Genomic DNA, 25,632 nt, shown 5'->3' with positions numbered 1-25,632 from the left:
ACTTTTTATTCAAAGTTTGGCCGGCGATTTTCTTCTGATTGAACTGCTTAATTATCATCCTGATTTTTTAGTTAATTGAAACTTTAGCGGCATTTTAGATAGTTGGTATTTTTTTCCAATAAGTATAAGTTACACGGTCCTAGATCAGGTAAATATATCGAATAATCATTATTAAAAGGCGATATGTCAAAACTATATACCAACATTTTTAGACACTTTAGTGATGGTTTTATTTCCCAATTTCTAATCATTCCCCAACTTTTGGAGATCAAAGTAAAAAAAGATATGAACATCTTTTTTGGAGGCAAGATATATTAATTTTGAAGATGTTTATTTCGATTTTTATTAATTTAAATGGAGATTTTGATTTTTTTCTTTTGATGATTAGTTTTGATGAATGTTACCGTTGTATTCTACTGGTTGGGCACTTATTACTGGTTTTATCAATTGATGTGTTTGAAAAATGTATTGTCACTTTTAGAATAGTTTTGTTCGATGTGCATATTTACATCAATGCAACTCTGTGTTATGTTATTCCTCAACTACTGTTACTGTTAAACTATGCCATTTTACTTCGTTGTAATAAGAGTAAATATCTTTCTTGTTTTTCATTTGAATATTACCTTTATAAATATATAATTCTTCTGTTTGTGTGTATGTCACTGAAGTTCTAAACTGTTGGACCTATTCTGAATGATTCGAGAGTGGTTTAGATTCACAGCCGGTAGGTGGCGTTGCGATAGGGTTCCAGGATTCTTTTATATTTTAAACATTTTTCGGTCATAAGAATATTTCTTATAGTATTTTTGTTATTGTCGAAATGCGTTACTGTTGGGTCCGCTAGTATTTTATATATTTTATTGGTGCTATATATTAAATATTTTTATATAAAAATGACTGGTTATGTTCGATAAACGAAAATAAGCATTTGTGTCATTTTGCTGCATTTTATTTAAGTAATATATCCAAGTAGAGTGCGACAAGTTCATTCAACAATTTATTGCACTCTCCTGATATATTCTTGTATAATATAACTCAAATTTGAATGATAATTTAGTTTATAGTATGCACGTTCTTTTTGGCATGCATTTTCGAATAACTGTAAAAAGAAAACTCCAATTAAACTTAAGATTAGTTAATGAGGACCGGGCTCATGTTAATTTCGCTTCCATTGAGCACATCTGCTTCGTACCGAAAAGTCTCCAAAGGTAAATCTTTTTAACAGAGCACGGATTCGGCGGACGATATCAATTCAGTCAATTCCGCTGACACCAACAACGTGGGTTCGAACACCGAACTGCCCGAGGACAACAAAATCACCGGTAACGATGAGAACTGGACCGATATCAACTTGAACGAGGAGGACGGTCGCGGAGATATGAAAGAGGAGGCGAGGAACGCGGAGAATATCTCCCACTCCCACGGCTTGGACTTGGAAGGTAATATCGAGAGTCCATCGTCGGATAGAGGTACTTGAGGACCTGTCGATACATCGGTGAATATTAAATTGATTATTTTTTTAGGAGAAAAGCACTTGGGACAGATCTCCGTGGTTCGAGTCTCCGAAAACGTGATTCACGTGCCCACCAATCAAGTGAGACCCGACGATTTGCCTGTAAACAACTTGGTAGATCACATATCCATCCCCACGCCGTCCAGGGAAGCCTCTCTGACTCAGAAACTGGAGATGGCGCTGGGCTCGGTCTGTCCCCTCCTCAGGGAAATCATGGTTGACTTCGCGCCGTTCCTGTCGAAGACACTGGTCGGTTCCCACGGTCAGGAACTGCTGATGGAAGGCAAGGGACTCACCACGTTCAAGAACAGCACGTCGGTGGTGGAACTGGTCATGTTGCTGTGCTCGCAAGAATGGCAGAACTCGCTGCAGAAACACGCGGGATTGGCGTTCATCGAGCTGATCAACGAAGGACGTCTCCTGTCGCACGCCATGAAGGACCATATCGTCCGCGTGGCCAATGAGGCCGAGTTCATTTTGAATAGGATGCGAGCCGATGATGTCCTCAAACATGCTGATTTTGAGGTGAGTTTTGTTAATATTTAAGACTCAAGAAGATTTATTGATCTTGACGCTAGTTAAAATTCTACTAGGTACAAGAGGTCAATTGAAAAGTCCCTGGCCTACCATAGCAAAACACATTTTTTTGGCAAAATTAGTTTTTTTATTCAACATAATTCCCTTCACGGGTGACATAGTGATTATAGCGACCCTCCAACTTTTCGATATCATTTTATAGTACGATTTGTCCATTGCTTCAAAATAGGCCTCAGTTTCATCGATCATCTCTTCATTCGACGAAAATTTCCTTTCAGTGAGCATTCTTTTGAGATCTGAGAAGAGGAAATAGTCGCTGGGAGCCAGATCTGGAGAATACGGTGGATGAGGAAGCAATTCGAAGCCCAATTCATGGATTTTTGCCATCGTTTTCACTGACTTGTGACACGGCGAATTGTCTTGGTGAAGCAGCACTTTCTTTTTCTTCAAATGCAGCCGTTTTTTCGGCCATTTCGTCCTTCAAACGGTCCAATACCGTTATGTAATAGTCGCTGTTGATGGTCCGTCCTTTTTCAAGGTAATGAATGAAAATTATTCCATGTGAATCCCAAAATACAGACGCTATAACCTTGCCAGCCGACTATTGCATTTTCCCACGCTTTGGAGCGGGTTCATCGTGTGCAGTCCACTCGGATGACTGTCGATTGGACTTCGAAGTGAAATGATGGAGCCATGTTTCATCCATTGTCACATATCGACGCAAAAATTCGGGTTTATTACGCTTGATCATCTTCAAACACTGCTCCGAATCATTAACTTGTTGTTTTTGTTCAAAAGTGAGCTCGCGCCGCACCCACTTCGCACAGAGCTTTCTCATACCCAAATATTCGTGAATGATATGATGTACACGTTCAGTTAATGTCTTTAGAGTGTCTGGTAAACGGTAATTTAAAATCATTTTGTGGATTTTTTAATGTTTTCGGCGGTAACAATCTCTTTTGGGCGCACATTGCGTTCACCGTTTTCGGTGCTCATTTCACCACGTCTAAACTTAACATACCAATCCTTGATGGTTGATTTTCCTAGGGCAGTGTCCGGAAACTCGGCATCAAGCCAAGTTTTTGCTTCAACTGTATTTTTTCCCTTCTAAAAACAACGTTTTATCAACACGCGAAATTCTTTTTTATAATTTTTTTCACAATAACAAAAGTAGCTTCACTCTCACAAACTAATGATCCGACAGCTGTCAAATTTATACACGCATCTTTTGATGGTTAGGGCTAACTAGAAAGACATATGGATTTAATTCTAGTAGCGCCATCTATGTGTCAGGTCGTAGACTTTTCAATTGACCTGTTATGTATTTGCTACTTCCAAGTTATTGAGGACCCTTCAAAACAAGTAGCGAGGGTTGCCTTTTATATTTCGGGATGGTGCTAAACTAATACTGCTATGTGGAAGCTAATCATATGATTATTATTTGTGTTTAATGGAAATAGAATGTAGTTCAAATAGAAACTAATCAAGTATTAAGAAACATAATTTGGCTAATGACACTGGAGCACAATTAATGGTTGGGCAAACAGTTTTTTTTAAGATGGCATCTATAAATTGGCTGAAAGATGGGCAATATGTATAGAATCAAATGGTCAATTAAATAAATACATTTTTTCATTTTTTTTTGAAAATTATGTATTATGTAGGTTTTTCCGAAGAAACCGTTGATTGCTTTAGAAATGTTTTTAGTAGATATTTCAATTGGAGTGGAACAAAATACTTCAAAAATTGGCACAGAAGGATACAAAAGTGTTTTGATCTTAACAATCAAGCTGATGTTGATATTCTATAATATAAAAGGCAACCATTCTATTTAGTGACGTCAATTATGGATTTAAAAAATATATTCACGTTTTTTTTAATGATAATTTCACAGACGCAGTGTGCGCAGACACTGTTAGACCGAAAAGAAGAAGAAAGAATGTGCGACCACTTGATTACCTCAGCTCGTAGAAGAGATAACGTGACCGCCAGCAGATTACTAGAGAAAGTACGAAACATCATGTCTAACAAGCACGGAGCTTGGGGCTCCGCTGAAACCGCAGAGTATCGGTAAGACGTCCAGTATTTCTCCCCGTATATCTCGATGAATTTTCTCACGTTAAGGTTGACGGAGTTTTGGAAACTGGACGCTTGGGAGGATGATGCCAGGAGGAGGAAGCGATTCGTTCATAATCCCCTGGGATCCAGCCATCCGGAAGCTAGTTTGAAGGCGGCCATCGAGCATGGTGCCCCCGAAGACGCCATCTTACAAGTACGTCGATCATTATGGTGAAACGAATTGCGAGTAACGGTGTATCATTTCAGGCCAGAGAAGAATTCCACGCTCATCTGGCAGCCACCAGAAATCACCAACAGAATCAACTCAACGAGCTGGTGGATGATAGCGAATTGCTATCCGACGACCGCGAGTTAGATAGTGACCTCAACGGTGGGTAAATAGTCATAAGTCGGCCGGAATAACTCCAGGTCGTGTTTTAGGACCCATCAATATAAGTACCAAGGCGAAACTGGTAGCTCCAGGTATCGTGGCTCCAGGCATACTGTCCATTACATCAGCTGAGCTCTATTTCGAGGTGGACGAAGATGACGAGGAGTTCAAAAAATTGGATAGCGAGGTGAGTTCATTAATATGTTAATGGTGAAGATGTTTGTCGCCCAAACATAATTAATCAGTCATCTAGTTAATCATCTAAAACTTTTTCTCATCTCAGTACATATACCATTTAAAAATGTATATAGCAATACATTAATAGTAACGAAGATAACATTCTATCATATCATTATTTGATTTAAATTTCCTGTTGCTTTCCCTGGAGCATTTTTGGTGGTACAAGATGATGATCCCAACTGTATTGAAGTCACTGAAAATAAAATAAAGTTCTTACTATGTTGATATAGAGATTTTTTTAATGAATTCAAGTGACCCATGTATTAGAAATTTCATTCTAATTCTAGAAATCATTTTCTAGAATAATTTTTTTATTAATATATAGTAATATATTATTACTAGTCGCCGATGGTCTTACATTTACTTATTAACCCTTACTTAGTCTGTAATAAAATAAAAGTTAGTATCACTTTTTAGTGTTTTTATCATTTAGTGAGTGTACATAACTTTTTATTTAACGGAGATTCTTTAAAGAAGCAGTCATAAACATGGAAGAATAAAATCTCTGATAGTTTGAACGTAAAATTCATTAAGAAAATGAGAAATATTTGTTGTTTGTTGACAAGTGATAATCTGGTGGAATCAAAGATATTCTTGGAATTCGCCTTGATACTTTCCTGTGAAAGTGGTTGTTTCAATATTTCCACAATGTGACTGTCCGTTAACTAAAATGTACTGCCTAAATAACATTGCAAAAAATTAAATACTATTGTACAAATAAAAATTGAGTTAATTAAATATTGATTCAAAATTTTAAAAAATATTGTAATTTTAATAAAAGTAATGATGTTAGCGCTGATAACATATTAATATAACATAAGAAAAAGCATTAATTATCTAATAGTAATTATAATAGGGTCATAAACACCCTTGGAATGAAACCGACAATGTAGGGATGTCAAATATATCGACATATCGATATTTTTGCCCGATAATTTTTTTGACCAATATATCGAATTTGGGATTTCTAAATCCCACCATGGACAATCATTTTTTTTTAAGGAAACCTAGGGTTTTTGAAGTATCGCACTTTTTCTTGTGAAAGACTAGTATTGAAGCGAAGATATCTCGATAGTTTAAGGAATATATTGATATTACATTTAAATATCGATATTTGTCGTAGTAGACCGATTTTTTTTGTACTTGCCGTGATATATTTCGCTGCAGGCTAATATTCTTTAAAATATCAATATTTTTAAATAAACAATCTTTAAAATCAAGTACCAAAAACATTAGCTTCCTTAGAAAACTATCCAGTTTTTCGATATCATTTTGTCTTCAATATAGGCCTCAGTTTTGTCGATCACCTCTTCATTCGACGAAAATGTCCTCTCAGCGAGCATTCTTTTGAGCTCTGAGAACAGAAAATAGTCGCTGGGGGTCAGATCTGGACAATACGGTGGATGAGGAAGCAATTCGAAGCCCAAGTCATGGATGTTTGCCATCGTTTTCACTGACTTGTGACACGGTGCATTGTCTCGGTGAAGCAGCACTTTCTTTTTCTTCAAATGCAGCCGTTTTTCGGCGATTTCGTCCTTCAAACGGTCCAATAACGTTATGTAATAGTCGCTGTTGATGGTCCTTCCTTTTTCAAGGTAGTCAATGAAAATTATTCTATGTGCGCCATAACCTTGCCAGCCAACTATTGCATTTTCCCACGCTTTTGAGCGAGTTCATCGTGTGCAGTCCGCTCGGATGACTGTCGATTGGACTTCGAAGTAAAATGATGGAGCCATGTTTCATCCATTCCAAAAGTTAATATCACTTTTTAGTGTTTTTATCATTTAGTGAGTGTACATAACATTTTATTTAACGGAGATTCTTTAAAGAAGCAGTCATAAACATGGAAGAATAAAATCTCTGATAGTTTGAACGTAAAATTAATTAAGAAAATGAGAAATATTTGTTGTTTGTTGACAAGTGATAATCTGGTGGAATCAAAGATATTCTTGCAATTTGCCTTAAACTTTCCTGTGAAAATGGTTGTTTCAATATTTCCTTGTTGTTAGCGCTGATAACATATTAATATAACATAAGAAAAAGCATTAATTATCTAATAGTAATTATAAGAGTTATAGAAACCCTTGAAATGAAAGCAACAATGTAGGGATGCCAAATATATCGACATATCGATATTTTTGTCTGATAATTTTTTTGACCAATATATCGAATTTGGGATTTCTAAATCCCACCGTGGACAATCAATTTTTTTTAAGGAAACCTAGAGTTTTTGAAGTATCGCACTTTTTTTTGTGAAAGACTAGTATTGAAGCGAAGATATCTCGATAGTTTAAGGAATATATTGATATTGCATTTAAATATCGATATTTATCGTAGTAGACCGAATTTTTTTTTGTGCTTGCCGTGATATATTTCGCTGCAGGCTAATATTCTTTGAAATATCAATATTTTTAAATAAACAATCTTTAAAATCAAGTACCAAAAACATTAGCTTCGTCTTAGAAAACTATCCAGTTTCATTTCAGGATTCTCCAACCAGTCTTCAAAAAATTTTTGCCTCGAAAATTAGAGCTATCGCAAAGAACTATATTTTTTTCAGGATTTTCCGATATCTACGATATATCGATATTTTTTAAAATCGATTTTTTAAAATATCCGTATATTTTTCCGCGGTCAGCATTCCTATGACAATGACAGCGTTTGAAAATATTACCATAGCAACCGCTATTATTACGGCGGTTACCATAGTAATTTCAGTTTGACAGATCGCGTCAGTTGAATTTTAATATATCGTAAAGAGCCCCATTTTGAACAGAATTTGCCCAAAACTCGTTCTTAGTGGCTTATAATATTGGATATTCCGTGAATGTCACTCAGTCAGTGGTATTTCAAATCCAAATATAAAAATACACTGACATTGTCAAAAAACATTAAAAAAAGCAGAGGTATCTATGATAAAGTAAAAACTATACGGCAGTCGTTAAAGGTTCGCCAGGCCACGAAAAAAGCTTTTAAAAGCGCATAAATTCGTACGCGGTCGAAAAAAACTACTCCAGCGATACCGTGATCGGCCGGGCTAAAATAACGAGCGATAACGTTATGCAAATTTCTGTTTGTTTTGGTCTTTAGTACCAGTTTAAGCGTCAGTTTCGTTTTGCGATTCCGTATAAATTGGCTCTCGCTGACCCGTCCGACTGATGGTCCACGATATGCAGAATGGTTCCCGGTAAATTGGCGAAGAAGAAGAAGCCGCCGCCACAGCCGACTCCGATTCAGGACACGAAAGTTTTTTCTTTATTGTTTTCGCAAAAAACGACATCGAATATTTACTCGACGAAAGTCCGGTTGACAGTTTTGCGGATTTTTTGGCGACCGGGAATTAATTTTAAAGGATTTCTACTAGGTAATACTGTTTTTCTGTTAGAATTATAACTTATTATATATTAACTTATTATATATCACCAGTGTCCGTTAGTGAAAATGCGAAGTATTAGTGTAAACAACTGATAAATTCGATGGTTTTCACGTCTTTCAACAGTTTTCCATTCAATATTACTGAGTTAATCAGTGTATATAAGCTCTAATCATAGAATGGTAAAAATTATTGTTTCATTTTATCACTTTTGTCTCAGTTTTGATTAGAATAGGCAACTCATTCGACGTCGTGATGACGTCAGTTCACTGTTATTTTGAATGTACTATAAACATTTACATAATATAGAAAATATAAAATATACCTAAATATAAAAAGCTACAGATGATTTGTACTGATCTTTAATTTATTACAAGAAATATTGTAGGGCATTTTAATTGGTACATTAAATACTATTCAACGCTATACATGAAATAGGTTACGTCTTTGTTTTCACGATTGTTTTTCTCTTGGCTATCGAGATCAACTACTAGAATATAATCTAGCTTACCCCGATCGTGACTCCGACGACCAGGTATAAGAAGGAGAACGAGTTCCCCTGGGTGGTAGGACTGTTTGTTAAAATCGAGAACAGTTCTATCTAGCAGGTGGGCGCTCGTCCAAACGTTTGGGATAGTCCGCAAGCAAGGGTTTTAATTTAATGGTTTCGTTTCTGATATTTCGGTTTATTTTAATTAAAAGAAACGCATATGTTTCGGGGGACGTCTAGGGGTTGTTTGTTTGGCTACGTGGAATTGTATAAATGATAATTTATCGATTCACTAATTATATATAATAGTTGAAATATGGTTGTTTTTTTTTGTTGTGTGCTAGGATATATTGATTATATTGTTTTTTAATGAATGTTAAGTCCATTTTTTGTTAGTTTTTGAACTGTATTTTTGTTCGATTGTTCTACTTGTTTATCTTTTATTTTACTACGGTTGTCAATTCCTGTCATTTTAGGTTTTTTTTATTAAAAACCATTGTGCAAAATCAACTTTTCCATCAATTTTTTCATCATTCCATTTTTCTCCGCTGGGTACTTTTTCTGTTTCTTATTTTATTGGATTTCGATAGAAGTTTTCATATATTTGGAGAATTTTTTTTTGGTATTTGTCTTTTATAATTCTTAATTTTATAATTAATTGTGTTATAGAATCATTGGCCATTAATTATTTTTAATATATTATAGTTCTATATATTATTCTTTAATTATTATTTTATTGGGTTTAAAAATGAGTTTTTTACTTTTCCTTTTGTAAAGTTTTTATAAACTCTCTTTGCCATTTCTGAAAACTGCATTTTTATTAATATTATCATTTTTTAATAAATAATTTCATAAGTTATATTTTATATGCTAATATAACTGTCATTTGATTCATAAAACCTTGCGGATGCTTCATTGGTAGTATTATTTTTTACAAAAACGTTAATTAATTATGATAATTTGTCTAAAAAAATCTTTTCGATGCTCATTTTATGTTGTTATGATTAAGACTATTTTTCGGATATTGAGTGATATTGTCTGAAATAATTTTAAACATTTTTTTTGAAACTATATTTTATATAATGTCTAGTTAACCTTAATTTTTCTCAACATTTCTATGATATTATGTTCCTTAGTATATTGCATCTAAGAAATATTATTGATAATTGGTTATCAATGTATATATTTGTTGAATGTTTTTTTCAACAATTTTTTGAATTCTTCATTCAATATGTTGATTTATAACCTTCAATTTGTTTTTAAAATAACTTTTTAATATTTAAAGAATTCTATAGTTTCAATAATGTTTTTGTTGTATCTTACAGTATATATGCTTAGTACAATCTTTATTATCACTGTTGTACTTACATTATTATGCATTTTTAATATGTATTAATATATATTTCCCAAATTAAAAATAACACTTATACACTATACAAGTTCGTATGGTTTGATTTGCTTCAATCTTTTAATTTGTTGCATGTTTTCAAGTAGCTGTATTACTTCCACGTTTCTATGATTTAGTAACCTTATTTTATGTTTTAAAATCATGCTACGTTGATTATGTATAAGTGATATGTGATAAGAATTGATAATTAATCGAATAACACGGTTTGGTATCGTTGGATTTTAGTGCATCCCGATATTTGAACCCTAGAAGTCTAAATAGGCTCTATAATTGACCGATGAACCAATCTCTTTGATTTTGCCATGAGCTATGAGCTTTAGTAGCATGATTCATATTTCATGTTACAACTACTCTTATATACTCGCCGTATTTGAATAATTATAAGACAAGTAAGACGTAAATTAATTGCACTTATGTCCCCAGTTTCCTTAGTTGCATTTAATATGATATACGACGACATTTATATACGGAATTCTGTTGTTGGTTTTTTCTTTGTTTTGATGCGACTTTCGACCATTTGAGAGTTTTGTGGTTCAACATCTCTCGCCATAGGTTACTAACCGGGCGTATATTCGCCGGTTCCAGTATCTCGACCGACATTTTTACGACCAGCCGACATTTTTAGCGTGGGATTTTATTGTTTTATACGGTCCTGATAACTGAAACAAGTACGATTTTTATGTGCGAATTTTTCGGTTTGTTCTTATTTGCGACCGGACTGGCCACTTTTACGGCCGAATTGTCTTCGGCGTTGTAATTTTTTACGTTCTGCATATGGTTCTCTTGATTTACGAACGTTATGGTTGTAATTTTGATATATCTAGAAATACATAAGTTTTTTTTTCTTTTGATGAAACAAGAAAAATAATGCGTGTTGCAAATGCACGTTTTTAGGAACAAAATGAAACAACATATGTTTGAAATCATAAAATTATCAACCTATGGCTAGTGACATGTTATAAAAATCGTGACACACTTGGTGTATACAAGTTTAGGATTCTTATACATATTTTTTTCATCTATATTTCTAAGACTGGTTTGAAAGTATAGATATAGATACCGATTATATCTTCTCTTGTTATTTATTATATAACATACAAACATGTATAAAAACATGAACGGTTTTTGTATTTCGTTAAAACCTAGCTCAATTGTAGAATGGATTCTGATTGGCTGTTTTCCTTCTTCCCCCTACTCTATTGCAATCATCTATTTATTGTGCATTAGAAAATTATTTGGTTTCTATGGATCCCTCTGGAACATCCGATGATCTTGTAAGTTCGTTGCTTTCTTAGGTTTGCTGAATATTGATTGTTTGATTCAATTAAAATCAAAGTATTTTTAGTCTAAGTTTGTTTATAATGATGGTGAATTATAGGGGATTATTATTGAGGGATTTTTGATAAATTAATATTTTGTTGCAAACATTTCTGTAGGTTCTTTTCAAAACATATTCTATTTTTTGTTATTACTTTTTCCTTTATTATTTCTTTTTACATTTTAATTGTATCTTTTCTTAATTTTCTTTCTGTTTTTTCTCGATTGTATTGAAATCACATCTTGTTTTGCGTTTTTATTATGAACTACCTCCACTTTCATTATCATTTTTCATTGTAGCAACGCTTAGTTGTTTGTTAATTTGATATTCTTAGAGTAAATTCCTGAAAATTAATTCATAGTACCGCTAATAAACTAATAATTTTTTGTTTTTAAGACTCTATAGGAAGTTTGAAACACGGAATACCGAGTTGTATATTGAATAACAGATCAATTTAAAGATCCCCGGCCTGACACATAGATGGCGCTACTAGAATTAAATTCATATGTTTGTTAGTTAGCGCTTACCCTCAAAAGATGCGTGTATAATTAAACAGCTGTCGGAGCATCAGTTTGTGAATTATAGCATTTGAGTGAGGATAAAAAGGAATTTCGCGTATTGATAAAATATTGCTTTTTAAAGGGAAAAATACAGTTGAACCAAAAACTTGCTAAAGATAATCAACTGAACGTGTACATCATATCATTTACGAATATTTGGGTATGAGAAAGCTCTATGCAAAGTGGGTGCCGCACGAGCTCACTTTTAACCAAATACAACGACGAGTTGATGACTCGAAGCAGTGTTTGAAGATGATCAAGCGTAAAAAAAACCGAGTTTTTACGTCGATGTGTGACAGTGGATGAAACATGGCTCCATCATTTCACTCCGAAGTCCAATCGACAGTCACCCGAGTGGACTGCACACGGTGAACCCGCTCCAAAACGTGGGAAAACGCAACAGTCTGTATTTTGGGATGCACATGGAATAATTTTCATTGACTACCCTGAAAAAGGAAGGATCATCAACAGCGACTATTGCATAGTATTATTGAACCGTTTGAAGGACGAAATCGCCGAAAAACGGCCGCATTTGCAGAAATAGAAAGTGCTGCTTCACCAAGACAATGCACCGAGTCTTTTTCTACCTTTAATCTTTTCTTTTTACATTTTAATTGTACCTTTTATTTTCTCTGGGTTCTTTATCAATTGTATTGAAATCACAACTTGTTCTGCATCTTTATTATGAACTAACTACCTGCGCACTTTCGTTACCATTTTTCATTGAATTACATGGGAATAGTAAAACCTTCGGCTAGTGATGCTTTGTTGTGTGTTAATTTGATATTCTCAGAGTAAATCCTTGTAAATTGTAAATAGTAACGGTAATAAACTGATAATTTTGTGTTTTTAAGACTCCAACCCCCATAGAATGCCTTAAACACGGAATACCGAGTTGTATATTGAATAAATCCGAACGATATTAATGAACAATTTTCCAACAAGAGAAAACAAACCATAATGGTCGACCTGGTGGATATCAGATCGCGGAGAATTAATAAGAACACAAATAAATGTGATAAAATCGCCGTGCACGCTGTGACAGTGGTATGCGCCATAAGAAAAAGCGTTATTATTTAACGTGGAATCGCTCCGTGGGTACGTACGGGGTACTTACATTTGGTGCACGCGATAATATTCGACCGAAAGCGTTCCCTGCCTTCCTTTATAATAAGCGGTAATAAATATTCCGCGAGAGTAATCTTATAATCATTGGCAACGGACCACGGTTTATTTTTTGATTTAATGGGCATAATACGTTATTTGTCTAACAAGATGTAATTTGCCGCATCGCTTTATTTCGGAAATATTGGGCCAATAAATCAGTGGTGGCTTCGACAACAGATGACTCGATAAGTATCATCCAGATAATTGTTATTTGTCCCATGTAGTAGTAAAGAGTCTTTCAAATTTGATCTTTTTTTATTAACTCTTGAAAAAAAAAACCACAAAATATTCGTTGGTTTTGGCAAAATTTGTTTTGATCACATTAGATCACAATAGAACTGTGACAATGTTTTCATTCATTAGCTTTCTAGGACCAACAACCAGTGCAATTCAATGTGTTTGTGTGAAGTACTTCGAAAGAGTATCAGTGCATCCCGGTGTACTCGCTAATCAGCTAAATATGCGAAGTGGCAGTGACTTAACATCGGTGACGTAGACTAAAACGTCTCTAACACCATTCGATCTGATTATTGGACATTAGACTCTAAAATAAGCTTTAAAATAACACTAATCAAAATAGTATTTTCTACAGGAGATAGAGTAGCATTTAGTGTTCTCTACTAGGTCTTGACTTGTCGAAATAATTACAAGACTGCACCCACTGAATATTCTTCAAGAACACGTTGAACATTGAATGACTTTCATGTAGCAATATATTTCCTTCAATATTACATCATTATCATCCCAATTTTCCTCTAAATTTTGTCGATTTGGATAGTTTTCCCCCATCTGCTGTCGATTCATTTGGTTTACTTTCATTCTAATTTACAGGAGCTGTTAAAATAAGGTGAATACTATATAATATAGTACATCTTGATGTATGGTGGCAACACAATTGAGTTGAGTTATAATAACATTTTTGCTATATCTAATGTAATTTCAAAGATACTTCCATTTTTAGTTTTTAACAAAAAATTATGTAAATTTTATTGTTATGGATATCTCAAAATCAATTGGTCAAATACCAAGATTAACTATTTTCTTGTTTTTTTCGACCATAAAATTCATGGAATATAACACATTAAGATATACTTTTCTGCAATTTTTCTATGTACATTTCTCAGTTTATATGACAAATCTGGTAGGTTATATTTCAGTGTACTATATTCCCTTGATATCCTCAGTGATGAAATTCTTACTATGGCTAGCATATTGTTGCTAACACTGGCCATATTCTAAGATGACAATACGCTCATACAGAGAGTCAAAAGAGTGTAGTCTTGGCGTGAAGAACATCAGAATATTATCCAAACATCTTCCCTGGCAAGTACAATTGCATGAATTCAAGATTAAATCGTTCTGAGAAGTTTTAGAGCAGAGAATTCTGATTCCAACATTATTGAAACAATTGGCGGATGTTTTGGTTGGAACTAAATCTTGTGTATATGTCAAGTATCATCTCTTGTATTGTTAACAATGGTGTTTGTATGATATTTTAATCGATCATAGAAAAACACACCTTTTAATACATTTTTTATGAATATTGCGATAGTAAATGTATGGTTTTAGTAATATTTTTATTTTTATTTTCAGGTAAGTGCTACTACGTACGCTAAGTATTTTTATATATGTAAGTATACATTATAAGTGGTAAGTATTCATTTTTTATTTTATTGTTCAATATAACAGAATGTTATATTTTGCTAAGTTATTACGTACAGAAAGACATTTTTGTTCAATTATGTTATTTAGATTAGAATTTTTTTGTATGTCAAAGCCAAACTGAACTAAAACTCGGAGTTGATGCAGCAACATTGCAATGTTTCGACGTCACAAATATCCATGATCCCTTACAAAAAAAAACTTTGAATAGACTATATAATATTATACATTTTGCGTGGCATGTAAGAGTGTGAGAGTTCGTTCAGTTTCTTAATTAATATTTGCGGATAATGAGACATCTGTTTTTAAGCAACGTAAATGTAGACATACATCCAATAATAATATTTACATTTGTTTTTTAAATATCATCAAAATTTAATCTTACATAACCGGTCAATTGAAAGGTCCCCGGCTTGACATATAGATGGCACTACTAGAATTAAATCCATATTTTTTTAGTTAGCCCCAATCATCAGAAGATGCGTGTATAAATTTGACAGCTGTCGGATCATTAGTTTGTGAATTGTATCATTTTGAGTGAAGCAACTTTTGTTATTGTGAAAAAAAAAATAAAAAAGAATTTCCCGTGTTGATAAAATAATGCTTTTTGATGGGAAAAAATACATTTGAAGCAAAAACTTGACTTGTTGCCGAGTTTCCGGACACTGCCCCAGGAAAATCAACCATCTAGTATTGATATGCTAAGTTTAGACGTGGTGAAATGAGTACCGAAGACGGTGAACGCAGTGAACGCCCAAAAGAGGTTGTTACCGACGAGAACATTAAAAAACAAAATTATTTTGAATGACCGTAAATTGAAATTGAATGAAATAGATAGCAACTGAACGTGTACATCATATCATTCACGAATATTTTGGGTGGGAGAAAGCTCTGTGCAAAGTGGGTGCCGCGCGAGCTCACTTTTGACCAAAAATAACGACGAGTTGATGATTCGGAGCAGTGTTTGAAGATGATCAAGCATTATAAATCCGAGTTTTTGCGACGATATGTGACAATGGATGAAACATGGCTCCATCATTTCACTCCGAAGTCCAATCGACAGTCATCCGAGTGGACTGCACACAATGAACCAGCTCCAAACCGTGGATGCGCATGGAATAATTTTCACTGACTACCTTGAAAAGTGAAGGACCATCAACAGAGACTATTACATAGCGTTATTGGACCGTTTGAAGGATGAAATCGTCGAAAAAGCGGCCGCTTTTGAAGAAAAAGAATGTGTTGCTTCACCAAGACAATGTACCGTGTCACAAGTCAGTGAAAACGACGGCAAGAATCCATGATGGGCTTCGAATTGCTTCCTCATCCGCCGTATTCTCTAGATCTGGGCCCCAGCGTCTATTTCCTGTTCTCATATCTCAAAAGAATGCTCGCTGGGAAGAAATTTTCGTCGAATGAAGAAGTTATCGCCGAAACAGTGAACTATTTTGAAGCAAAGGACAAATCGTACTACAAAAATGGTATCGAAAAGTTGGAGGGTCGCTATAATCAGTGTATGACCCTTGAAGGCAATTATGTTATAGAGAAGTTTAAGTTGTAGAGCGTACCAATTAAATTTATGAAATGTGCGTTTGTTGACCATGAATCACTTCTCATTAATTCATAAAATTATACTCGAATAAAACGCATATTCTGCGACATATTCTACGGTAAAAACCTCCGACAATCACCGGGATCTGCGGGCAAGCCGGAGTGCCCCCCAGCCGGGCAGGATCATCGATCAGGCGCGGAGGGGACACGGGACCGGGGCCCCGTGTAATCGAGTGCCGGATAATCACTGGAATTAGTCGAGTTCGTCTCGGTGGTCCCGCAACTACTGCCTCCTTGTCCCACGCGGTTCTCGGCGCAGCCCCGTCACAATCGCCATATAATTATGTTATAAATTATGCTCAATAATCGAAACTGACTGCACGCCCGGTCCTGCGGCCTGCCTCTGCTGCCGCTCCGTCGCCGATGACGATTGCTAATTGAAATTGACGAAATACGCGACCCGCCTAGTTTTGGCTTCAGAGGCGGTACGTACGTTCGAACGCTCTGTATTCAGAGATGTTTTTCGATCAGTTTGTAATTGATTGTATTTTATTTCGTTAGTTCAAATTTCGTTTTGATTGCTGAAACACCAGATTCAACTAAGATTTTCGTATTTCGTCCAGCATTCCCATGTCTGTATCCTTTAGTCTTGTTCTTTATATTAGTTTTAATAATTAAATTAGGTGTGCTAGGAGTACACAAGTACAAATTAGTCTATTCGCTTCAGATGTATTTTTCTATTTCTTTTCTGTTTTGTCTTTGAACCTTTTCGCTGTAGTTTATTTCATAATTTAGACGTAAGACTAACAAAAAGGTATAAACGATCTTGAGCAGCAGAAAAATATAACAGGTCAATTGAAAAATCCCCTGCCTGACACATAGATGGCGCTACTAGAATTAAATCCATATGTTTTTTAGTTAGCCCTAACCCTCAAATGGTGCGTTTATAAAGTGACAGCTGTCGGATTATTAGTTTGTGAATTACAGCATTTTGAGTGAAGCAACTTTTGTTATTGTGAAAAAAAAATGGATAAAAAGGAATTTCGCGTGTTGATAAAATATTGCTTTTTGAAGGGAAAAAATAGTTGAAAAAAAAGTTGAAGCAAAAACTTGGCTTGATGTCGAGTTTCTGGACACTGCCCCAGGAAAATCAACCATCAAGGATTGGTATGCTAAGTTTAGACGTGGTGAAATGAGCACCGAAGACGGTGAGTGCAGTGGACGCCTAACAGAGGTTGTTACCGACGAAAACATTAAAAAAATCCACAAAATGATTTTGAGTGACCGTAAATTGAAATTGAATGAAATAGCAAACACTATAAAGATATCAACTGAACGTTTGTGTCATATCATTCACGAATATTTGGGTATGAGAAAGCTCTGTGCAAAGTGGGTGCCGCGCGAGTTCACTTTTGACCAAAAACAACGACGAGTTGATGATTCGGAACAGTGTTTGAACATGATCAAGCGTAATAAACTCGAATTTTTGCGTCGATATATGACAATGGATGAAACATGGCTCCATTATTTCACTCCGAAGTCCGATCGACAGTCATCCGAGTGGACTGCATACGATGAACCCGTTCCAAAGCGTGGGAAAACGCAACAGTCGGCTGGCAAGATTATGGCGTCTGTATTATGGGATGCGCATGGAATAATTTTCATTGACTGAGGAAGGACCATCAACAGCGACTATTGCATAGCGTTATTGGACCATTTGAAGGACGAAGTCGCCGAAAAGCGGTGGCAAAAATCCATGATTAGGCTTCAAATTGCTTCCTCATTCACCGTATTCTCCAGATCTGGCCTTCAGCAACTATTTCCTGTTCTCAGATCTCAAGAGAATGTCCGCTGGGAAGAAATTTTCGTCGAATGAAGAGGTAATCGCCAAAAGAAGGCCTATTTTGAAGCAAAGGACAAATCGTACTACAAAAAGGGTATCGAAAATCGGTTGGAGGGCCGGTTGACCTGTTATATTGCTAGTAGTTCAGCAGTGAAAAACTGGGAGGGTAGTTGAAAATGCTTCTCCGCGAATTCGGATGTAAAAGCTGCTCCTTCAATGAAAAGAAATACTACCCTGCAATATTGCTTTATAATTGCCTCATAAACCAGTCTCTTTCATCTTAGGTCAAGCTTTATTTGACGTTGGAAAAATAAACTACAAACTTTTATTTACATTATCAAAGTTAATAAAAATTTAAATATATAAAAGTGTCATAATGTAGTTTAATATGCTATTAGTGGTGATGTTTAAAACATCTATTAATTGTTTTAAAAGTACTTTAATTAATGACCTGTCATAAATATTTAGTCATCAATTAATGTACTTTCTTCTGGTATAGATTACGACCAGAAAAGGGTAACAATGGATAAGAAAATTGGTGATTTTGTGCGACCGTACCTCCTAACTGATAAATAAACACCCAGTCTCTTAAGTGAACGTTAAGGATCGGATCCATCGCCGTCCAACCAATTATGGGAGAGTACGACCGCCACTGACCCTTCTCATCCCAGATAGATAAATCGGCCGAGAGAGCGGCGCTGATGGTATGGGCGGACTGTTTACCTGTGAATGGGCCAGTCCCATAAATCAAAATCAATTTCCATCCCTTGGGTAAACGTTTTACGGCCATTTTTGCGTCATAATTAGATGGTGATCTATGGTCCGGCCGGTTTCTAATTGATTAATTTGGGTTTTGATGGTTTTTCGTGGACGTAAATAACTCGAATGGCTGATACAGCCGAAACTGTCGATGCGATATTTACTCGCTTCTCATTCATAATTCATTCGTGTTAATAGGAAAGCGAATAAAAAGGGTGTTTCGTCTTTTATAAGGCGCTTTCATATATTCTGATAATTTTTAGTGATGTGCATGGATGGTATTTCTCCCTGTGGGAGTCTCACTAATAGGCTTCACTTTTCAGTTTGTGTCATTTCGTCGAAGTGTGAACAAACATTTTTTCAGCGCGTTGAAAATGTCTGAATTTGCACCGAGTAAATTGGATTTGCGGATAGTTTTACCTTTTTATTGAATTTAAATAAAATGGTGAATGAAGGTCCTCGAATGCTCTTGTAACAGCCGTGATCCATCGATTTCAACACGCGAATACTGGTTTCGAGGTTTTAAAAGTGGTGATTTTGACACTGAAGTCATAGAGCCTTTTGTACAGTCAAAAGCAAAATGAAGACGAGGGTTTGAAGGCATTGCTCGGTGAAACCGTCAATGGAGATTGTTATCGACTGTAATAGATGCTCTTGAATACGAGCAAAGACACAACAATGTTATTCTTCAGCATTACAACGCTTTATCACATGTTATAAAACCGGTAAAAATATACTTGGAAACATTAAAATGATAAGTGCTACCCCATCCGCCGTATTCTCCAGACCTTGCTCCTTCTGGTTACTACTTGTTCTGACCATACAGTCAGAAATTTAAATTACCATTACAGACACCTGTAAAGAATATATTTTATTAAGAAGACCTTTCATTGGTTAAGGATTTCATATGCATCACGTGACTAAGCCCTGGCCTCACATTCTACTATCCAATTATATTTGAAATAAAATCCAAATGTAATTTCTCAAAAAAAATTATAAAAATTAAATTTTACATAAATATTCTAAGATATTAAAATGCTAAAATATAGGTATATATAATCTAGATAAGTAAAAAATAGTTAACTGTAAATATAGAAAATCTGCAACCTAATTCAGAACACAGCATATCTCCTGCAAATACATATAATCAAAATGGTCTATAGCGCCTTTTCCCTTTTTCATATTCCTTTAGTGCTATCAATTTAAATCAGATGTATTAAAGTTCGTATCTTTTTGTTCCTTCGCACTGAAAGCAGACTAAGTCTGCGTCTGTTAATATTTTATTTACTTGCTCGACACGAAAATGTATTGAGGCAAGTTATAATTATTTCTGTAATGTTATTGTGAAAATTGTGGAATAGAGAATTAAAACGGTTTAATTGTATGATATACGTCAGAATCGAGAGACCTCACCATCAAGTAATACTTAAAAGAACAGCAACAAAAAATTAAAATGTATGATATATATCAAAATTATTGCTGTGTTCTTGTTGTGGTATGGAATCGAGGAGTTAAAGAGACAGCTATTAACAATAGTATAACAGTATTTTTTTAAACATACCTGTTGGAGAATAATTTTGTTTGACTCCAAGCGTAGACCTAAAAGAATGCCACCTATCTCGGTTGACTCGAAATATTAATTATCTTAAATAATGTGCATTTGTTTAACTGAAAGAGTTCCCTCAAAATAATAAAATTCTTAATTGATAGCACTTTATAATACAATTACTACAATGTAATTTTTCCATCTCCCCATTTGGACACATTTTGGGTTTAAACTGTAGGTAATATTTCTTCTGTTGTATTCTTGTAAAAAACAACATACATATACATATAGATAAAAATATATATAAATAATTTTATACACACCCTTAATCTAACTAACTAGGTCTGTTTCTTCCAAGGAAAACGACGTTTTTTTTATTTCCTCACATACACTGGACAACACTTTTGAGACTGAAGATAATTAAGTCACAAAAATGCTGAACGTACTCTATGCCAGGCCCACAAAAATGGCGTCATAAACAAACTGAAACAAACAATCAGGTTATAGAAATGAGACAAGCAAATGTATTGCCTGAAAGATGGGAAAACTAGCGGCTATCGATGACAAAAAACTTTAAAACTAATTTATAGGCCAATACATCGCAGTATAAATCTTCATAGTGTCGGCTTGGTTGGCGCAGTGTAAAGGCGATAGGACAGTCCCCCTACTGTTGCGATAATAGCGGGTTCGAATCCTGCTGCGGAATGGATGTATTTTATGTTTGTCATTGTAATTCTAAATGTCTTTATACACAACAGCGGAAAATCCATCCCAGTCACGCCAGTAACCAGGCTGGGTAAGACTGGATGCCTTCTGGGATGGTCTCTAAGTTGGTCACTCGCCAGTCGGTAGGTTTAATGCCGAGGACCGTGGTTCGGAGCCCACGTTAAACAGTAGGTTTAAACACCAGTCCATAAATATATTTAAAAACCTTCATAGTTGTAATAAAAACCATCAAGACTTACGTATAGACAAAGGAATAGAAACAGAAGGTAAAAGAAAGCGGGCCCAGAATTCTAAACCAAAAAAAAAACTTGTCGCAGTTATCTTGTGTCATAAATTAAAAGCTATTTAGAGACAATAGCTCACAAATCAATGATAACCGGACATCGGACGACGACAACCTTCGAACTTATTGGCGCCTGCGACAGGTACGTCACCTGCTGATCATCTATGCGAAAAACCGAACGGAGAAGGAAGAGTGGCCCGGGCCCACCCGGGGCGCCATGGACCCCACCCGATAATACCCGAATTTTACGGTTGTCCAATTTATATTCAATCTTTTAATAAGCGTGGTCGAAGTAGAATTATTTTATTCAACCTTTTTTTCGCTTTATGGACATTTTTACAGCTCTCCGTTTGTTCTTTTTTTGCCTCTTTCTTTCGTGGTCGATTTGGTTATGCATAAATTTCAACCGAGTTAAAAGGAGATTAAATAAATCACGAAAATGGCAATATTTGATTTATATCAATACATTTTAAGAGTTTCTGTATTTTTAAAATTAAAACACTGTTACTAATTGTTACCTATATCTCACCTACACTTCTGTTTTTACAGTAAAGCAAAATCTAAGTATAGTCTGGGTCAAAGTTATTTTGTACATACGTCGTTGCCGCGTCAACTCTGAGTTTTAGTTAGTTTGGCTTCGATATACAACAAAATTCTAATGTAAATAAAATAATTGAAAAAAGGTTATCAAAGATAATTGATTTTAACATTATAATACATCTAAAAACTACAGTTAATTATACAGCCAGAATAGTTTATAGGTTAAAGTTATAACTTCTTATCACTATTGCTTTCAAGAATTTTGCATACGTCTGACAACTGGACGACTTTGAACTAATCAGACAGCATTGTGTTTATTTTTAAGTAGAATAAAATGAGAAGGAAAATATTGTCTGATTCTAAAACGAATTTACAAATCGCGGCAGGCAGTACATTAAACATCTTGATGACGTATGTACAAAAAAACTTTGAATAGACTATATAAGCTTGTTCTTGGTATGTCTTCTATGTGTGATTATTGGTAGTAAGTTCTTTAATCTCCACTTAATGAAGAATTTTGTTAGAGCTATGAAGTTTGCATGTGTTTTGATCATTAATACGTAGCATGTAGTATTATTGAGTTATCATCACGTAACGCCCAAAATTGTTTGTTTTGAAGAAATCTGCTGCCGAATCCCATCAAACATTTTTAGAAAGTTATGGTGATGCTGCTCTCTCATATCCCAATTGTCGGTTTTAATATCAAGACAATTAATTACCCGACTTAGTAGCAGTTAGATTACGTTGTTGTTTGTAGTGATACTTCAGATTTTCACCAATAGATATCGCCGAGCAAGATACATTGAAGCACCTTATATAAAAAATTAAACGATAAAATGAGAATATCGTTATCATAGCGATCGCAACCATAAAATATCGAATTAATGTTATTAATATATTCATAATTAAAACAGGTTACATAACATTAATTTTTGTTTTATTGGGCATAGATTATCTCCGGAATCATCTTTAATATTTATTGTTTGTTCTACAATGACGGGCCGCGGGTCATACATCATCGCCGACCAAAAAAAAAACAAGAGAGGTGATCACGGTTCGATTTCCATTCGCCACGCTGTATCCAATTACGGAGACGTCTTTAATTTTTTCTGCGCTCGTTTTGTCGTCTATTAAGCGGTTGATATTTCGGACAATTACTACCATACTCAGTTTGGTTTTTAATTGAATGGGCGATGAGACGTCGAAGCGTCTCTCTCTCTCTCTCTCTCTCGATCGTTTGTTGTTTGCGTTTCGGGACGGTCTTATTTGGCGAGGAAATTAATGTTTTTTCGATGCTAATTTTTATGGGAGCCGGACACGACCGCGACTGGAAATCGATCAAATTTGATCGTCTCTAGCTCGAGGTTTTGATCGGATAAATAGCTGACGGGTCGAGGCGAATCCTATTTATAAAATTAAGTAATTTCTGTTACGATGGTATTGTTGAATAATGATTATTTAAGTGAGATTGTTATTCCACGGCGATATGCCGTTGATGTTTTCGCGTTTTACTAATGCCTTATTATTTTTCGAATGTCATAACTGCTAACTATGTTAGTTTGACCTGATTTGGTGAACAGTTTTTATTGTCAGTCGTTATTTTATGGAAAAATCTCATCCCCAATATGATATTATCAAAAAGTTATAGGTATTTTATTAGTTACAGTATTTTGCTTATGATAATACTAAATTACTAAAACGCGTGCTTATTTGGCGCTCGTATATATTTTAATCTTCATAAAATATCCAACTTTTTTTTGCCAACTTTGGTGCCATTTTCTTAAATTTTCTTTAATATTCAGCGCTTCTATTCCTTCCTTTCCAAAGTTGAATTTGAACATCAATTTACGAATATCACACTCAACCAAAACCTCTTCGTTTGGATTTGTTTCTGATAAATGCGTCACCGTTGGTATTAAGATTAATAAGAATTGTAACAGGTTAACTCAAAAGTCCCCGGCCTGATATATAGATGGCGCTACTAGAATTAAATCTATATGTTTTTTTTTAGTTAGCTCTAACCGTCAAAAGATGCGTGTATAAATTTGACAGCTGTCGGATCATTAGTTTGTGAATTATAGCATTTTGAGTGAAGAAACTTTTGTTATTGTGAAAAAAGTGGATAAAAAGTAATTTCGCGTGTTGATAAAATATTGCTTTTTGAAAGGAAAAAATACAGTTGAAGCAAAAACTTGGCTTGGTGCCGAGTTTCCGGACACTGCCCCAGGAAAATCAACCATCATGGATTGGTATGCTAAGTTTAGACGTGGTGAAATGAGCGCTGAAGACGGTGAACGTAGTGGACGCCCAAAAGAAGTTGTTACCGACGAAATCATTAAAAAATCAACATAATGATTGACCGCAAATTGAAATTGAATGATATAGCAGACACTCTAAAGATATATACTGAACGTGTACATATAATCATTGTACGCTATAATCATTGTATCACCCTTGAAGGGAATTATGTTGAATACAAAAAACTAATTTTGCCAAAGAAATGTGTTTTACTATGGTAGGCCGGGGACTTTTCAACTGACCTTTTGTATTACTTTAAGAAAACACTCTATATATACAATTTCGTTTGTACGTGAATACGTTTTTTTTTGTGGGTTAAGTAAATATCACGGCCCGCTTGATAAATGAATCAAACGGAATTCGATAGGCACGAAGAGTACGGAGCCGGAGCTGCGCCCACGGACCGTCCGTGATTCCGATCTCTCGGAGCAGATATCCGCGTACACACCCTGTACACCGATACATCACTGCCCTCTGGGCCGCTTCGCTAACGGTAAAACAATAAAACTCGGCGGGCGTGCGTGTTGTCTGCTGACGGCGGGAGGTCGACGGCGCCGACGCCACGCGGCCAAGAATTCGGCCGTGGAAACGATGTCCCGCCGTACACCGTCTGAAGCCCTCGCCGTTCGCCAGAGGGCACCGCCGACGATTTCGGCGAATTCTCAGCCGGTAGAGGCCCTTCTGACTCTACGTTGGTTATCGATACTTGTTTCCCATTTTGTTTATATATAGTTTGCACTGAGTCTGATTCTTGAAAATCCTGGCATGCGCACGAGGATTTAAATTTGCGATGTTGCCAGTTCTTGCAAATTAGACGTATATTTGAAGAATATAATATAAATATATCCGTTTCGATGCAGCCGTTCGAAAGAGCCAATGCACGACATCATAATTTATTAACGTCACAATGTCGCAATGTTGCCGTCTCAGTTTTGTTGTATTTTGACTCTGATGTTAACAAAATACTAATGTAAATGAAATAATGAAACAAAAATATAATTTATTTTAACATTATAGTACTTCTAATGCATATAATATCGAAGGACTTAAACTACCGTTAATTATATAGCCGCAATAATTTGTATGTTAGAATTGTTTTCTGCCTTTGTCCATTTGTTGGTATCTTTTCCGCTGGTATGCTAACATATGGTGTGGCAAAAATGGCCTAAGGTTCCATTTTGAAATATCCATATCTCGTTCTACATAAATGATATAATTTTTTAAATATTCTTGCACGGAAAATTGGCCAATTTAATCATTCTTTGGAATTTATAATGTTATTTTTTTATATAAACATACATTGTTGAAAAAATTGTTTAGCTATTCGTGCTAAACAGCTGTATAATTTGACGATATTATCCTTGTTTAT

At 35.1% G+C, this 25,632-nt stretch overlaps 1 protein-coding gene across 3 annotated transcripts in view; it reads left to right on the top strand.

Moving 5' to 3' along the window:
* Positions 1-25,632, top strand: part of LOC143204719 (neurobeachin) — a 520,160-nt gene that overhangs the window by 298,360 nt on the left and 196,168 nt on the right. For all 3 annotated transcript variants that reach the window (XM_076417458.1, XM_076417457.1, XM_076417456.1), the window contains 6 exons: positions 1,226-1,469; positions 1,524-2,038; positions 3,945-4,120; positions 4,175-4,322; positions 4,376-4,499; positions 4,550-4,686. In XM_076417458.1, coding sequence (XP_076273573.1) covers positions 1,226-1,469; positions 1,524-2,038; positions 3,945-4,120; positions 4,175-4,322; positions 4,376-4,499; positions 4,550-4,686 — 1,344 coding nt within the window. The remainder of the gene's footprint in view (positions 1-1,225; positions 1,470-1,523; positions 2,039-3,944; positions 4,121-4,174; positions 4,323-4,375; positions 4,500-4,549; positions 4,687-25,632) is intronic.

The sequence above is a fragment of the Rhynchophorus ferrugineus genome, unplaced genomic scaffold, assembly GCF_030347505.1.
Source record: "Rhynchophorus ferrugineus isolate W39M unplaced genomic scaffold, kcgeb_rfMv2 rfM11, whole genome shotgun sequence".
Taxonomy (NCBI): Eukaryota; Metazoa; Arthropoda; class Insecta; order Coleoptera; family Curculionidae; genus Rhynchophorus; species Rhynchophorus ferrugineus.
Note: the sequence above shows the minus strand (reverse complement) of the source record. Positions and strands in the feature narration are given on the sequence as shown.